Source organism: Hyperolius riggenbachi, chromosome 3 (assembly GCF_040937935.1).
Source record: "Hyperolius riggenbachi isolate aHypRig1 chromosome 3, aHypRig1.pri, whole genome shotgun sequence".
Taxonomy (NCBI): domain Eukaryota; kingdom Metazoa; phylum Chordata; class Amphibia; order Anura; family Hyperoliidae; genus Hyperolius; species Hyperolius riggenbachi.
In genome coordinates, this window is record NC_090648.1 from 203,277,374 (window position 1) to 203,295,051 (window position 17,678).

At 43.3% G+C, this 17,678-nt stretch overlaps 1 protein-coding gene and 1 long non-coding RNA gene across 3 annotated transcripts in view; one reads left to right on the plus strand and one right to left on the minus strand.

Annotated features, from left to right (window-relative positions):
* The window catches only part of LOC137563296 (uncharacterized), a 13,040-nt gene extending 7,459 nt beyond the window's left edge, over positions 1–5,581 (plus strand). For both annotated transcript variants that reach the window (XR_011030312.1, XR_011030311.1), the window contains exons 3-4: positions 178–738; positions 5,415–5,581. This is a non-coding gene — a long non-coding RNA (uncharacterized lncRNA). The remainder of the gene's footprint in view (positions 1–177; positions 739–5,414) is intronic.
* MPHOSPH10 (M-phase phosphoprotein 10) overlaps positions 5,141–17,678 on the minus strand; it is a 26,894-nt gene continuing 14,356 nt past the window's right edge. The window contains exons 6-11 of the mRNA XM_068275580.1: positions 14,582–14,649; positions 12,801–12,938; positions 12,522–12,632; positions 10,539–10,646; positions 10,140–10,370; positions 5,141–5,465 (exon numbers count right to left, since the gene is read on the minus strand). Coding sequence (XP_068131681.1) covers positions 5,316–5,465; positions 10,140–10,370; positions 10,539–10,646; positions 12,522–12,632; positions 12,801–12,938; positions 14,582–14,649 — 806 coding nt within the window. The 3' untranslated portion in view covers positions 5,141–5,315. The remainder of the gene's footprint in view (positions 5,466–10,139; positions 10,371–10,538; positions 10,647–12,521; positions 12,633–12,800; positions 12,939–14,581; positions 14,650–17,678) is intronic.

The following is a 17,678-nucleotide window of genomic DNA, read 5'->3' on the forward strand; positions in this document are numbered from 1 at the left end:
GAGGGACGGAGGAGGATGCCTCATAAGGATCCAGAGGCTTCCCCCTCCCAAGGTGAGTACCCCATAGGGGATTTTTTTTTTTTTACAGATCCGCTTTAAACTATCTTCCTGTAATTTAGGTTTTTTTTAAAGTTATTAGAAAAGCAATTTTAAAACTATTTTTTTTTTAATTTTTAGATTATCCACAATATTGTTCTGGCAATCACTTTTTAGCCTCAGTCTGCTGCTTATAGAATTTACAGTCAAGGATGCCGAAGATTTTCAGAGTAAAGTCATCGTTACCGTTCTTCAATTATTGAAGATAATTCAGTGCGTTTTCTTAGGCATCTTCCTGGCATCCTACATTTTCATCTTCATTCTTGAGTCGAGAGGGTTGCGAAGGCCAACAGTAGGGTGCAGCTTACCCTAATAAAACCTGCTGGAATCTTTTCTATTGCGCCACTGTGAGATCTGTGCCCGGTGTACCTTCAGATTGCACACCCGTAGATGGAAGTGTTCTGCACAAGTGCCGTTAACAATGTTTGTGAAGTATGCACATGCAGAACACTCCCATACTTCTGAACCGTGTGAATGCCAGATAAAATGAACAGAGAGTGCACTGAGTGTGATGGAACACTGGCCCGGAAGCTGTTCTGGAATCAGCGCCATTTTCAAATGGAGGAACAGTCTTTCCCAAAAGACAGCAGACATATGGGACAATAGATGACCAAAAAGAGGACGTCAGGCTGAATCTGAGAGGTGAGTATTTAAAACGGGAGTTTGAAAAGGTGTTTAAAAAAAAAAAAAAAAATATATATATATATATATATATATATATATAAAGGGGAACTGAAGCGAGAGGTATATGGAGGCTGCCATGTTTATTTCCTTTTAAGCAATACCAGTTCCCTGGCATCCCTGCTGATCCTCTGCCTCTAATACTATTAGCCATAGCCCCTGAACAAGCATGCAGCAGATCAGGTGTTTCAGACTTTAAAGTCAGATCTGACAAGACTAGCTGCATGCTTGTTTCTGGTGTTATTCAGATACTACTGCAGCCAAATAGACCAGCAGGGCTGCCAGGCAACTGGTATCGATTAAAAGGAAATAAATATGGCAGCCTCCGTATACCTCTTACTTCAGTTTCCCTTTAAAGCGGATCCAAACCAAACATTTTCTTATTTCAAAATATTTAGTTGCACCACTCTGACACATACAAAGAAATAAACACTCCTTCAACCCTATGAGCATTTCAGTGCATGCTTTTCACCCTTCTCTTTTCATAACTAGGGTTATACAGGTGGCAGCCATTAGCAATTCCTCCTTTGCCGGACACCATCCACTCCACCAGTTTGCCGGACACCATCTACTCCACCAGTTTGCTGGATTCTGTCCCGGCAATATGAAAGGAAGGGAGGGGTTCCTCCAATAAATGTAAAATATTTTATATTTGTCACCATGCAGCTGAAAAAAAGGCTGCTATTTATTATAATTTAGAAAATAGATTTTATTTCTGAAATCTTGTATTTTTAATTTGGGTCCACGTTAAAGAGAGCCCAACGTGGGCTCAAAAAAAGAAATTATGCAACCTGATCCGGGGGGCTCAGGTAGCCACCAAAACCGCCACTCCTATGGGCCACACTGACTGATGCTAGAAAGAGAGATCTCTCTCCTAGCGTGCAGGCAGGCGGGGGATTGGCAGGGGCCGTGGCCAGGGACAGAGAGTTGCCCAATAGTTGCTCTGGAAACCCAGCAGGAATGCCCCTAGCGGGCATTTTGAACATGGAATCCCTCTTCACTATTTATCCTCCGAAAAAGCGACAAATATTGTCGCTAATTTCGGGGGGAGGCTATAGCGTGGTTGTGAAGGTTAGGGCAGAGAGCTGCGGTGTGGGGACACAGAGGCATGTCATGAGGCAGAGAACATGCCTCTGTGTCCCCCAAGAATCCGCCTCGGGTTCTCTTTAAAGAACAAGTGACACCCATGCTAACCTAGAAATAAAAAACACATACTGTATATAAGTAAATAAGCAAAAACTCGGTATACAGAGGCGCCAGAGTAAAACGTTTAAAAAAAACGCTTAAAAGCAGAGGGGGATGTTAGGGTGAACTTACCTCCCTCTTACAAAAAAAAAGAGAAAACTCACTCGAGTCTCGATAAAACAGAATTGACAAATAATTTATTCAACTCCACAAATGCGACGCGTTTCGCGGGCGTGACCCCGCTTCCTCAGGCAAAAATGGGAGCATAACTCAATGGGCCAAGCACAGAGGCCCTCAAACCTATTGCTTGACCCACTGTGTTGTGCTCCCATTTTTGCCTGAGGAAGCGGGGTCCCGCCCACGAAACACGTCGCATTTGTGGAGTTGAATAAATTCAACAACCGCCATCCGAAAGCGGTTAAATAAGACATGCAGTCAAGTTTTAAATTTGTAAATTTGAATTTGTTCACTTCCGACATCCTTTCAGGCATAAAGGTATCAGTCATTTGTCTGCATTTTATTGAGTTGGCAGAATACAATTTTACTGTATTTCCCCATCAAGAAATCTCTACCAAAGCAACAATGAATAGAATGAGACGTGTAGGGGGAAAATGCAAGTGCAGTCAAATTAGGCTGTGTTTAGTGTAAATGGGATATAAAATAACTTCTCTGCATGACTGGATGTTTGAAGTGTACAGGATAAAGTTAACTGTACATCTCTTTCAATTGCTTACCCCTACACGCTTTTTATATTAGACACCCTGATAAATGAATCCCAGCATGGATTACTATTTTATATAAATTAAACTGTCAACTTAATTCTAGGAAGTAATTACAGTTTCCATTGTACTTCAGGTTAAGTTAACAGTTTGCACAGCAGTAATCTAACAGTTCCCATGTTTAAAACGCTGGTAATAGCTTCAGCCATGAAACTTCACATTCCAACTTAAAAGTAAACATTTGAAAAAGACTAAAATACTGCCTAACAACACAGCTGGAATCCAAATGTGCTGGCAGTGGCATTTAGCATCCCTATCTGGCCATTTCCCAGCCTTTGGCCTTCCCGCTTGTGTTGCTGGGTCCATCACCTCAGCATGATGCTGTTGCCTGAGCAACCAACTATATGTGGTAGCATCATCCTGTGAGGTGAGGAAGCAAGTGCAAATATCAGATTTCAATAATTTACAGAGAACCCGAGGCGGATTTAGTAAATCTTAAGACACAGAGGCATGTCCTGTGCATAATGACATGCCTCTGTGTTGTTCTGGACCGACCCCAGTCCCCCCAAAAATACAGCCAGGCTAGCAACAATCTGCTTGTCACTAGCCTGCTATTTACCCAAGCTTGTCAATCAGCTTGTCCTCCATAGCGTGGCTACCCCCTGCCTCTGCTAGCTTCCTCCAACTGGAAGCTAAGCCGTGACCCAGGAAGTGCTTCCTCCGACTGGATGAAGCTAGCAGAGGCGGGGAGAGCCACGCTATGGAGAACAAGCTGTATGACAGGCTCAGGTAAATAGCAGGCTAGCGGCGATTTTCGGGAGGGGGGGGGGGGGGAGGGTGTGGAAGACACGACTGAGGTCGGTCCAGTACAAGACACAGAGGCATGTCGTAGTGCACAGGACATGCCTCTGTGTCTTATTAAGATTTCATGAATCCGCCTTGGGTCCTCTTTAAACTGTTGTCTTCCCCAACACTGCAACTCTGTAAAGTAAAATTCAACTTTGGGAAAAGAGTGCACTCAGTACAACTTTATAGACTGAAACGTCATTTCAACTTAGCCAAATGCCTGTGTTGAACCCTGGTGCTGAGCACTGGATAACAGAAAAAGTTTGAAAAATTAGGAAGCTCTCGATCTGTGGAGCTTAATACTTAAGCAACAAGGCAGTAAGTACTTGCCAGTCCGTATTCTACAGGCAGTAAAAGGTAAGTGTGCAAAGGTACTCTTGGATCATATTTGGTTACGAATTGAAATGGAAAGATGGTTACTATTAACATTGAATCTTAAAAATATAAAAATTGGAGTGAAAAGGGTGGTGAAAGGTCGTTGCAAATAAAATGTAAATCAATACAGCTTACACATGCAGCAGTGCATAACCCCTTTTGGCCAGTGCTTCCAAGCTGGAGCTCTCCTATTCTTATAAAACTACAGCTCATTATTGCAGTGGTGTAAGGAATTAGCCAAACTATAAGGGCCTGTTTCCACTGCACGCAGATTGGATGCAGAAAAACTGACTCCAATGAGTGCCTATGGGAAAATCTGCATCAGAAAAATCGTGTTTAGTGGAAACAGGCCCATAGGCATTCATTGGAGTCAGTTTTTCTGCATCCATTCTGCATGTAGCGGAAACAGGCCCCTAAGTGGAAGTGAATGGGTGCGATTTTTATAAAGTGCTCTGAAAGCGCTAATCAATCACAAGCGCTCAGAAAAGCGCTTATAGTGTGGCTGAGCCCTAAGAGAGTTTGTAGCTCCTTGAATGGCTGCTTGGATGCATATATGTGCATGTTCCCTTATTTAAAGGTCAAGAACACAAATTGCGCCCACTCTAAATTTCAAGTTGTGTGCATGAATTGTCTGCTTACATGCTGGTATGAGTGAGCTAATCCTAGGGAGGGAACCGTGACAAGGTAGGTTGACTTTACTTTGAAAATGCTGCAGCATCTTTGAAGTGTGAAGATTCTCCATTTTAAGACCCCGATTTACATTCTAAAATTCATCACAGATGGTGACACCTTTAGTGCTCTCAGGAGCAGCTCTGTGAAATGTTTGTTTACGGAGAGTTCTAAAGTCGAAATACCTGGTTTTCCAGAGGGTTCTGGGAGAAGAATTATGCATAGCTAAATAGGCTAGGCTGTGACATCACTGGGAGGCAACGGCTACAGCAATATGTAGATATAGGAAAGATATCTATAGATATAGGAAGTATTTCTGATGCGGAAAACAGGGTATTCACATAAAAGTCTTCAGTGACTGGTGCCCCAGTTTCCTCACATATCCTGAAAACATATCGGTAGGTTAACTGACTTTCCAGAAAATGGATCCTAGAATGTTATGACTGACTAAGTTAAGTGCATGGTTCAAAGTTCTCTATAAAAATACTGAACATGTCTGTCCCATGGACAACATGTACAATAATCACATAGCAAAATGTATAATTTATTATTTGTCAAGAAACTGGAAGTGGAACAATTCTCATTTAATGAGCTGAGGGCACAGTAAACAGATACATGAAAAATAAACCATTGCCATTTAAATAATTCCCATATTTCCAGCTTATATAGCCAAAACGGAATAGTTTTTGTTTTAGTCTGTTGTATTCTGGAAAAAATTGTATTTTTGTAGACATACATTTTTTTTTACAGTTTTAATTTATGAGCAGAAAGTTCATTCCGTTTCTTTGAGGATTTCTGTGCAGACTTCACACCTTTAATCTGTGATCTCACTTGATCTTGCAGCTGAGAGAAGAATACTTGAGAGGACTTCAGTGCTTTATCCTTCCCTTCGTCCTGAAACAAAATAACACAATGTAAAAATGCAGCACTAATCTCCCAAGATCTGAAATAATGGGCAGAAATGTATAATTAATATTTCATGAAGTCCGTAAATAAATTCTGTGTGGTAATGCTGACTTCTTTCATTACAGTGAGTGGAGCAGGACAAATTAAAGAAAACTTCTATCGAAAAAAAGGGCCCCTGGAGGGTACTTACCTCAGGGAGGGGAAGCCTCAATCGGATCCAGAGGCTTCCCCATCCCGAGGTAAGTACCCCCCCCCCCCCCCCAGGGGCCCTTTCTTTCTATCCCACGGTGGTCTTGTTGGGCCACTCCGAACAGCGGCCATGTAAAAATTTACCTTCCCGGCTCCATCGCAGGCGCAGTAGTGGCTCTCGGCTCAGGATCAGGCAGAAATAGCCGATCCCAGTCAGATCCGCTTTACGCAGGCGCAGTATACTATTTCCGCCTGATCTGAGCCGAGAGGCACTACTGCGCCTGTGCTGGAGCCAGGGAAGGTAAATATTGCAGGCGCTACTGCGACTGAGCCAAAGCCTGACTAATTGGAGGAGGACGGGGGAAGCCTCAATCGGATCCAGAGGATTCCCCTCCTAAGGTAAGTACCCCTTTTTTGCGGTACAGAGTCTCTTTAAAGGGGGATTATACTTCCAAAAAGAAAATTTCAGTAACAGCTCTTATTTACATAGAAGAACATTTGAAAGCAATCTCTATGTGTAAAAATGAATTCCTTCACTGCAGAGATATGTAAAAGATAGCTTATCTCTGGCTACTGGCAAATCAAATGTAATCATTGCTGGCTGAAGCTATCTTGTACTGATTTCCGCATCCCCCTTGTACTTCCGCTTAGCGAGAAGCACAGGGAGGGAAAAAAAATTGAAGGTGGCCATCTTGTGGCCAAATAGTAAAACTACATCTACATATTTTTTACATTACAATTTACACATATAACATTAAAAATTAACTGTTTATGTCCCACACCAAAATATTACCCAAATAAAATTTTTAATGGAAAAAAAAAATTACAATTAAAAAACAGTTACATTTAAATATGCATTTGAAGGGGGTATCATACAAAAATGTTTTAAATTATGAGCTTGTAAATAGTGATGGACACAAAACGGAAACAATGCACCTTCATTTCCAAATAAAATATTGGAGCCATACATTGCGACAGGGACAAAATTTAAACGGTATAATAACCAAGACAAACGGGCAAATAAAATACATAGGTTTTAATTATGGTAGTGTGGATTATTTTAAAGCTATAATGGACGAAAACTGAGAAATAATGATTTTTTTTCCATTTTTTTCTTATTAATCCTGTTAAAATGCATTTATAAAAAAAAATAATTCTTAGCAAGATGTACCACCCAAAGAAAGCCTAAGGCCCGGTTCACATTAGCGGTCGCCGTCCGGAATCGCCGGAGCCGGACCGCATGCAGAACGGACGGAACGGACGCACGGCATAGCAATGAAAGCCTATGCGTCCGTTCACATGCGTCCGTTTCGTCCGGACCGGATCCGGACTCCGGCATAAGACCCAACATGCGCTATTTTTTGGTTCGGCTCCTCCGGCAGCCGTATCCGGAGCGGAGCCGGACAGCACCATCCGGCCAATACAAACCAATGAGAACCGGAGAGCGCACAACACACTGGCTAAAAATCCGGATGTTCTACCCCACTTCCTATGCGTATTGAAGCGGCGATTTTGGATGGGGACACATGGGCAAGCATTTTGAAGTGGAGCAGCAGTGATTTTAAACGTGCTGGAGATGTTGGCAGTATGTCGGAGGTGGAGGTGAGTGCTAAACAGCGGAGGGCCTGATTCCACAGGTCCACCTTCTGCTGACCTCCCAGACCCCAACATTTTTATTCCTTTTCTACTATCTTTTGCCAAACGGATCCGGATCGCATCCTGATGAACACCTGATGCAAACTGACCGGATCCGGTCAGGTCATCCGGTCCGTTTGGCAGAGAACCGCAAGTGTTAACGGGGCCTTATTAGTGGCGGAAAAAACAAGATATAGATCAATAAATTGTGATAAGTAGTGATAAAGTTATTAGCGAATGAATGGGAGGTGAAAATTGCTCTGATGCATAAGGCGAAAAATCCCCGCGGGCTGAAATGGTTAATAAGGGTGCAGCAGTGCAATATGGCATTAGCAGGAACACCAGACATTTCCTTCTCTGAAATGTCTGATATCTTTACACATCACATACTACATGCAGGTTATTACACCATAAAATCTGCAGAAGACTTTAGTGTTAATACAGCAAACCAGACCATACAATTTTAATACAGCAAACCAACCCATATGACTCCAGATTTGCTTTGGAGAGGCCAAATTCAACAGCTGATAAATAATTATAAGAATGCTTTGTTAAGTATAAGAAATGAACATGTTGTGACTTTTAATGACCAATGGTAAGCTGGAAATTTGGTCTCCTTTCATTATGCCCATCTGTCACTTTTATATAAAAAGTGACAATATATTGCACTGCTGAGATGTCCACTGGGCAGCTTAGCTAACATGGAATTTTGTTTTATTGTAGAACAAGTTAAAGGAGTTATCAGGCAAAAAAAAAAAAATGAGTTTCACTTACCTGGGGCTTCTACCAGCCACATGCAGCCATCCTGTGCCCTCGTAGTCACTCACTGCTGCTCCAGTCCCCCGCCGCCAGCTAGTTTCGCTTTTGGCGACCTCGGAGTCGGCGGGCCGCATTGCGTACATTTTTACGCATTCCCGCTAATGCAGGAATATCAACACATACATTTTTACGCGTTAGTGGTTCAATGCGTACATTTTTACGCATCGAACCACCTACGCGTAAAAATGTATGTGTTGCTGCAGCTTGAGTGCTTTGAGTCTGACAGGAGAAAAGCGAAAATGTTCGTATTATTATTATTGGATACCTAAGCTCTCAATTAATTCTGTATTAGATGCCATGCGTGCATGGAGAGGTGCCCATAAGCTTACTGTACCTCTTGTGGCCCGGCGTCTGCCTTCATTCATCTAAAAAATGTCTCGGTTATAAGCAGGGATTGGTGGGGTTGGCGCGCACTCCTATGGGAGAATGCGTAGCTGGCACACGTGGTCACAGGTGCCCAAGCAGACATACTGCGCATGTGCATGCAGTATAACCAGGTCAGAGGATAAGCACGCCAGCTAAGTCTTCCTGCGGGAGAGCGCATGCACTCCCTCGGACATACTGCGGCTGTGCCGGCCCCTGCTTACAACCAGGACCTTTTTTGTAGATGAACGGAGGCAGACCCCGGGCCACGGTAAGCCTATGCACACCTCCCCAAACACACACATGGCGCCTATTACAGAATTATTTAAGAGCCAAGGTATCCTTTAAAGGGGCACTACAGCGAATAACTGTAAGTTTTAAAATATGTGCAAAGATATACAAATAAGAAGTACATTTTTTCCAGAGTAACATGAGCCATAAATTACTTTTCTCCTATGTTGCTGTCACTTGCAGTTGGCAGTAGAAATCTGACGGAAGTGACAGGGTTTGGACTAGTCCATCTCTTTATAGGGGATTCTCAGCAAGGCTTTTATTCTTTATAAAGATATTCCTGAAAAAGGATTTAAACAATGATGCTGGCCAGCTTCCCTACACAGTTTTTTGGCAGTTGGACGGAGCAACTGCCATTCACTAAGTGCTTTTGAAAATAAATATATCCCTGAGAATCCCCTATAAAGAGATGGGCTAGTCTAAAACCTGTCACTTCTGTCAGATTTCTACTACCTACTGTAAGTGACAGGAACATAGGAGAAAAGTAAATATTTTAAATGTTATAGTTTTTCGCTGTAATGCCCCTGAAGCCACTGAAGCAAAAAAAAAAAAAAATTATAATATAATATATAAACTACTCAGCATTATAAATGATTTTACAGAGCAGGCCAGCAAACTATTGGTCTGTCCTTTGCAGAAGAAAAAAAACAATACAGTGACTGAAAGTTGAGATAACAAGCTTTAGAAGACGAGTGCGACTTTGAATGTTGTGGAGCTCAATGGCTTTTTTGCATAGATAACAACTGGAGTTTAACTCTTCCTGTACTGGAAACAATGTTAGGCTTATGTCTCTGCTCCTAATGTTTTATTTCTTAGCTGTACTACACATACACAAATATTAGATCATAATTTTTTTTCCGCTTCAGTGTCTAAGTCAGCAAAGCCATACATCACCAACAAGTCCTAGTATACACAGATTGCTTCCCAGCATTTAAACTGCTTTACAACTCCAGAAATGCTCTTGTGTGAAACCCCCAATCACACTAATATAAGCATCTTAGGGCGTCACATTTATCGAAATAATAGCAACATGATAAATTTGGGCAGTGGGCTCAGCAGAACAACGAAGGGGTCCGAGAAGACACCGAGGGACCCAACTGACTACATGGGGCTGGAAAAAAAACCCAGGTGAATATAAGCCAACTTTGTCCTTTGTCTCGTGTACTGTTTAGAAAAGTCCTGTAAAATATTCCTGTTAGCTGGGCCTAGAATAGCTTTTATAGGCAGGCTGCTGTACTAAAAAAATAGTAACTAAGCTTTAAAACCATAAAATGAACTAAGATTCCTATTTAAGAGTGAAAACAATGTCTCAGGTTTTATAAAACAGCAAGCTAGTAAGTGGAAGATAATTTGTTTTAGTTTTACCTTGAGCACGGTAGCCTTTCCTTCCTTGGCGAGTTTCTTTATGCTGGCCTCCGCTGCTTGTTTGGTTGGCTTCTTCCCTTTTTCTGCTCTCGTCTTCTCTGCCAGTTTCTGTCGCTTTTCTTTTTCCTTCAGTTTGAACTTTTTCATTGCCTTCTTCTTTCTCCTCTCTCGCTTCTTGTCTGTGGCGGTCTTCTCTGCATTTGTTTTTAAATCTCCAGCTTTGTTCTTTTCCTATAAAAGAACAAATAAAGAGTGAGCTATCTGCAAGCATAGTGCCATCCTGGTCAGGGCTTTTGGGATTAATGAGCTAACACATATCTGGCGTTTGCACGCTGTCAGAGCCTATCATGCACTCGGACAGTAAAGCCCACAGACTCAGGGCAGGGAACAATGGCTTACTTTAATTTCTTCTGGAGCCAGGAGAACAGCTTCACTCACTCCTACAGGTGCCACCTCTTCCATACTGATTGCAGGGAGATTTGATACCACCTTAATTTCTGGAACCGGCTGCAAAACAAAAGAAAGGAGTTAGCGCACAAATTTTCTTATTTCCATTAATGCTTTTCAATAGGTTCCTCCCCTTCCTTAAAGTATACCTGTGAAAAACATAATAAAAATTGAATAATCATCCCGAGCCTTTCCCCAGCTTCTTCCTACCTTGCTGTTCCAGCGCTGGGAATATCTGGGTATATTTGACAAGAGCTTATTGAATATGTTCAACATGGCTGTTTTACTGTACGTGTATGATCCCAGTCACACTGTACAGGCACAAGTATGGCCTGTACCTGCACAGTAGCACAGAGCTTTGTGCTACTGAGTAGGCTGTACTTGTGGCTGCGCAGTGCTGCTGCACTCATACACGTACGGGAGAGCGGCCATGAACAAGAGGGTCCCAGTGAGCAGCGGTGGGGTGGATGGGAACTGGAGAAGCCTCTAGATCATCCAGAGACTTCCCTTATACTGAGGTAAGTAACTTTTCCCCCCACAGATTTGCTGTAAATCATATGGTAAATGAAATGTACACATTTATCTGCTCTTTTTCTGTATAAAGTATTGTGGGGGGGGGGGAGGTTGTAAATCAGAAAAAATGAAGCACTTCCACATGTGCACGCTGGGTGTACAGTTGAACAACCAGAGTCAAAGACTGCCACTAAAATGTTTGCAAGCAAGACATAATACAATCAACCCTGATGACCTCCTGGCTCTGGCCCCAGATTCACACACCTGGAAGGTGCATACAATCAATAGACACACATCAGTTGGCCTGCATATTCATTCTGGGGCACAACACAACAACCAGGCAGGTTGTATTTTTCAAGAAGTTACAAACATGGCAGCCTCCAATTTAACTAGAGGGTTTCCTGAAAGTATCACTGTTTTTGTGCAATCTGTACTTCTTGCCTATTCTCACGTTTGCTTGATGCACAACCAATGCTGACCGTGCTGGCCTTCTTCCTACCTACATAAGAATGTCCTCTGAAGGCAAGTGTTCCAGATGTCTGGTCTTTCTCTAGGTGCGCAGGTAGCTAATAATTATATGATGGGAAAGCTCAAAGTAAACCTTTAGGGAAAAAAGTGCCCCTGGGGGTTACTTGCCTTAAGGAGGGGGAAGCCTCTGGATCCTAATGAGGCTTCCCCCATCCTCCTCAGGCAACTCATTCCAGCGCTGGTACCCCAGAGCAAACAGCAGCAATAATATTTACTGTTGCCTGCTTGGGCAGGGGCACTAGCGGCTCTACACCCGGACTCCGGCAGAAATAGCCGAGCCCTGTTGGGTCTGAGCAGGCACTGACCGCTTGCGCCTGCGTAGTAGAGCGGACCTGATCAGGCTCGGCTATTTCCGCCAGAGCCCAAGCAGAAACCAGCTAGTGTGCATACAGACAAGGCTTCTTCCAGCTCCTAGAAGTCTGTGTGTCCCTTGCCGGAGGTCCGCCAAGCTCCAGGGTCCCGCTGTCAGCCCTGTAGTAGGTCAGTGGCTTCTGCGCATGCATAGTGCCTCTCGTTATTCTGCTGCCAGGTACGTTTTATGCATGCGCAGTGCTACTTCGATAGGGAGAGACCAGCACATATGGGTCAGTGTTCCACTACAGGGCTGACAGCGGGACCCTGGAGCACAGCGGACCTGCGGCGAGAGATACACAGATTTCTAAAGGTTGGAAGAAGCACCAGATAAGTAAAGCAATTATGTGAACTCCTCCTGACCCTGTCCACAGGTTTGGGTGCTAAAATGTGGTGGCAGGCGAATTCAGAATTTCAATTACCTAAATTCAGACACCAACACTAGACCGTTCATCAGCTAGCTTACAGACCAGTATAGAATGATGTTCTGTCTACACAGGACTGGGAAAATATTTGCGCCTGAGGTCGGGCTAAATATGTTACCGGCTTTGGAGTGAAATGGAAATTTGCTAAGGCATCAAGCTTCAGGAAAAGGCTATCCATCAATTTCTGGATTTCCACGTGCCTTGGATCTTCTTCCTCTTCTTCCTTTTTCTACAAATAAAAAAAGAAGTTGATCAGTTTCACACACCTTATTCCCATTGTTTGTTATATTGAAAATAAACAATACAATTATTATAAATATTCTTGCACATTTTTCAGTTCACTGATCTCAAGCCATTAAAACAAAAACACTTAACATAAAACATTACACTTATTTACCTGGTTGAGTTTCAAGTACTCCTTTTCGTAAATCTCTGCAAGACTCAGTTTGCTTTTATCATGGTCCAGTGTGAGTCGCTTTTTGTACTCATAAGCATTTTCTTTTGGTTTTTCCTTTCGGACTACATCATCCCACACCTTGGCACCGGAAGAAGAAAAAAGAAATCAAAATGTCTTGTGTGTAAGTGGCAACAATTTAACAGTCTAAAGTAAGAAGCACTTAACACTAAAAGAATACACAGATTGAACAGCAACTATTGTGACTCCATCTGATTGACCAAGTCTAAAACTGCAGCAAAAAAAGGCTGTGTTTACTGGAACAGAATTAACACAAACACAAAAAATGTACATTAAATGCATCCCATGTAATTAATAGGATGTGTTTACACTGTCAAAACACAAATGCAGGATGCAATTGCCAGACTGCAAATGCAAATTCCCAACCTGCTGCATTATTCCGCAACAGTATCGCAAACGCACTGCAAATACCGCAAATCAGACCCAATGGAAGCCTATCGGATAGGACAGTGTCTGTTCACACTAGGATTCTCACCACATGAAAATCGCTTACTTGTGCCGTGGATTTTTGGTTCCACCACGGCTGCTTGGTCCACTGCAGGGCATCCAAGCCCAGCAAAGCATGGTGCACCTCATTGGTTTGCAAAAGGATCAATGGAAATCTTCTTACAACAGGGAAAATTCTCATTAGTTCATGATGGACTAATGTGAATCTACCCTGTTGCTAGGTAGGATCCGCATTTTTTTTTTTTTTTTGTCAAACCAACAGGAAGCCCTATGCTTCCAGGTCTCATGGATCGAGCAGGGACAGCGGGAAAAGCAGCAGAAATGATTAGCGACCGAAGGGACAGATGGCAATGCAAATGCAGCAGATGTAAATGGCAGGAGTGAACAATGCAACACACATGTACTTTAATTTTTCTGCATCCACAGCGTTTGTGTTGCAGTGTGGACCCAGCTTTAAAGAACAAGCAACACCCATGCTAACCTAGAAATAAACACATATATAAGTAGATAAATAGTACTTCTACTTACGAAACACATGTATTGTGCTATCCACGTAATGATTCCTGTGAATTTTGTAAAGGAAAAGCAGAAAATCCTATTCCAGGCAGTGGCCATTTTGCAAAGCTAATGCTGACATCATATCCTCCCTGACTCTTGTTTCCCCCCCTCCCGTCTCTTGCTCATTGTGTATTCATTAGCTGCCCTCCTTCCACAGTCTTCAGACACTCCCACCAAGGTGTATACTAGGAACTGCACTGTCTTTTCTCCTCCAATCGCTGAGTCACCTCAGCCTTGCTTGTAAACACAAGTGAGCAGAGGCGTTTCAGATAAGAAGCCAGGCAGGGAAATAAATGGAAGAGGAGGAATATATTATAGATAAAAAGAACTCCCAGCATTCAACTGTTTGACACTGACTACTAAAAGGCCAGTGCTCCTTAAGTATGTGATAACTCCAAATCATAACAGCAGAAAAAGTTTTGCAAGTTTTGAATGCAGGATTAGCACCTTTATCACTTAATGCACTCAGACCAGTTACTGTTGAAATTTGATTTTTATGGTGACAATACCGCTTTAACCTTCACCTCACAGCAGTAAAGGTACATAAACACGCAGGACGGGAGACGCTCTAAACAATATTTTATCGTCAATTTGTGCAACAGTTTACCTGTGATCCATGTAAAGGCATGTCTCATTACTGTTCAATACCAGATATTAACAAGTATAGCTATGTTTTGCCACAAATATAATGCACTAACCTGGTCTTTGATTCTCTGTTTGATGATATCTTCCAGCTGTAGTGTGGTTTCTTCTGTGATTATGGGTGCTGTTATCAAAGATGTAGGTGTTAAGACCAAACACTTATAGTCCACAATATACAGTAATTTACACTGTACAGCAGGCAAGGTCAAAGTATGGTCTATTTCTCTATGTTTAGTATAATTATATAATGTTACTATAATCATATTAATGCAAAAGAAGAAAACAACAACACTAAACAAAAAAAACAAAAAAAGATTTAAAGAGCAGGGGGTAGGGGTGGGGGTATAGTGATACATAGAAAAATGCCCCCATTATTGGGCGGAGGGGGGGGCAGGGAATGCCAGTAACGTAAGGTACATGTTCAGTATGTCAGGCAATGCTTTTAGGGCCTGTTCACACTAGGGTTGCCGCGATATGACGGTATATCACGGTTTCAATGTGCATGGTAATCGTACCATGCACATTCACGAAATACCGTTTTTTTCCGCTTCCGCTGCGCTCTTCGTTTGCCGCCAAGTGCCCGGCTGTCTCTGCACACGAGATATCGCACTTCCCGGCAGCAAGTTCGTGCACTCATTGGCTCAGCGCATGGTAAGAGGCGTGACCATAGCGCTTGCCGGCAACTGCAGACAGTGCAGAGGCTCATGGCTGTCTGAGCTGTGTAGAGACGTGATATGCAGAGACTGTGCACAAACACTGACCAGCTGAGCAGGAATGTTAATTAGTTTATATGGAATTCAGCGCTTGAAGCGGGGACCGGGGACGGAGCAGTGCGGCGGGCTGCGATTGATCGCACAGTGAAGAAACACGTGCTGGAGTCCTACATGGAGCTGATAGTGGGACTGAGCAGTGTGGTGAGCTTTGATTGATAGCACAGTGAAGAAACACGTGCTGGAGTCCTACGGGGAGCTGATAGTGGGACTGAGCAGTGTGGTGAGCTGTGATTTACAGCATAGTGGAGGGTCGCATGCAGGTCATGGAGAGGGATGGAATACGGTCTGTGGAGTCAGCTGCAGTGTAAACTGCAGACATAATGTAGTGAGAGCCAGTGGAAGCACTTAGCTCTCTTTATTGTTCTTATATATTGTTCTATATGTGTGCTTGTGAGGGGAGAGTCCTGGGTCTCTCTCTAGGTATATAGATTTTTTTTTTCCTCTCCTACCATAGTCTGAGATTCCCCTGTCCACCATTACCTCCCCATCAGCATCACACAGTGTGAGACCCCCTCCCCATATCACCCAAAAGGAAGATGCTCCCTTGTCCATTAGCAGCAGCCAGTGTTTACCCCCAGTCCACTAGCATCACACAGTGTGAGGCATCTAGTAAGAACCCCTTACCCACATCAACAGCTCCCAGGGTGAGATCTCCCTCCCCACCTTATAGCTTTCAGTGGCACTACATTCCCATCCAGCAGCACTCAGCACAATGTTCTCCCATACCCAGTTTACCGAAACCCCCCACATGACATGTGATCATCTACACACACCCTAGAACTGCACCCTGTATGTACTTAACCTGCCCTCTCATCTGACTGAGCCCAGCAGAACACATAATTTGATCTCTCCCGTGTCACTTGTGACCTGACTGAGGGAAGGAGAACAGAGATTTCTGCACCCTGCATGTATTTAAAGAGAACCCGAGGCGGCATTTTCAAATCTTAATAGGACACAGAAACTTGTCCTGTATGCCTGTGTCATTGTGCTGCAGCCGATTCCCCGCCCCCCCCAACCGCTCTCTGCTACCCCCCCCCCCCCCCCCCCCCCAGCAAAATACCACCAGGCTAACAACAATCTGCTTGTCCCTAGCCTTCTATTTACCTGCGGCTTTTCAATCCATCAACAGGCTCCCCCCGCCGCTAGCTTCCTCCCGGAGGGGCAAGCAGCTGCAGCACAATGACACAGAGGCAGGTTACTGTGCACAGGACATGCCTCTGTGTCTTATTAAGATTTAAAAATGGCGCCTCGGGTTCTCTTTAAAGAGTTTTAGAGCCTGTCTAATGCCCTGTCATCTGTGACAAAGCACAGCACACATTGTAATTTAATCTCTCCCCTGTGTCCACTGACTGCCGCCTCAGATAAGCTAATTTTGAAAGTACACCAACTAACTGAGCACATGTTGTAATTTGATCTCTCCGCGTGTCACCTGTGACCTGACTGCCACCATGGCAGATAAGCTAATTTTTAAAGAGAACCTGTTGCACTGCAGATACTGTAGCTGAAGATTTTCAGCCACAGATCATGCAAGCTCAGGCAGCAGAGATGTATGCAGCTGTACCTAAGCCTCTACTAGCTGAGTGAAGCAAAGGAAATATGCAGGATGCTGATGTGATGCTTTTTATAAGGGTGATTGCAATGAGAATAATTGTGTAATACCGTATACCGTGATACCGTCATACCGCGGTATTTTTTTTGACGGTTATCATACCGTGAATTTTCATACCGTTGCAACCTAAGTTCACACTAGGGGCATTTTCCGCCTTTTTTCAAGCCAGGCGATTTTTAAAAATCGCCCACAAAACACTTGTGCAATTATTTCCTATAAGAGTTCACAGGTGAGCGGTTTGTTTCCGATCCACTCAGCAAAGCGGCTGTACCATTTTTGAGGAATTTTTTGCTATAATGGAAGGTATAGGAAAAACACAAAATGCTCACAAAATCGCTTTGTACAGCGATATTGTGAGCATTTTTAAGAATAAATACATTGTATTTATTCATTGCCAGGTCAAAGAGTTCACTTCCCTACTTGCGTCAGGGAGCGAGTTACAAAACCGTTCTGAAAAAGCACTTAGAAAAGCGCCGTTTACAAAAATGCAGCACGCAAGTGGAGCGCCGGAAGGGGAAAAAAAGTGCACAAATGAGGCCTTAAAGCATTCTGTGAAAACTTTATTAGAACTTAAAAATCTTTCTGCTAGGGAGAAGGTGGATTTAGCAATGGCATTATTGGCCCAGTGCTGAGCTAAGCAGCCACATCATTAGTTATATTATCAGCGGGAGGAGACAGATTTGGTGACTGCCCTAGAAAGCAAATTAACATTTAGCATTAGGCATTATGCTGGGCACACACGGTACGACTTTCCACTCAATAGATGGATCT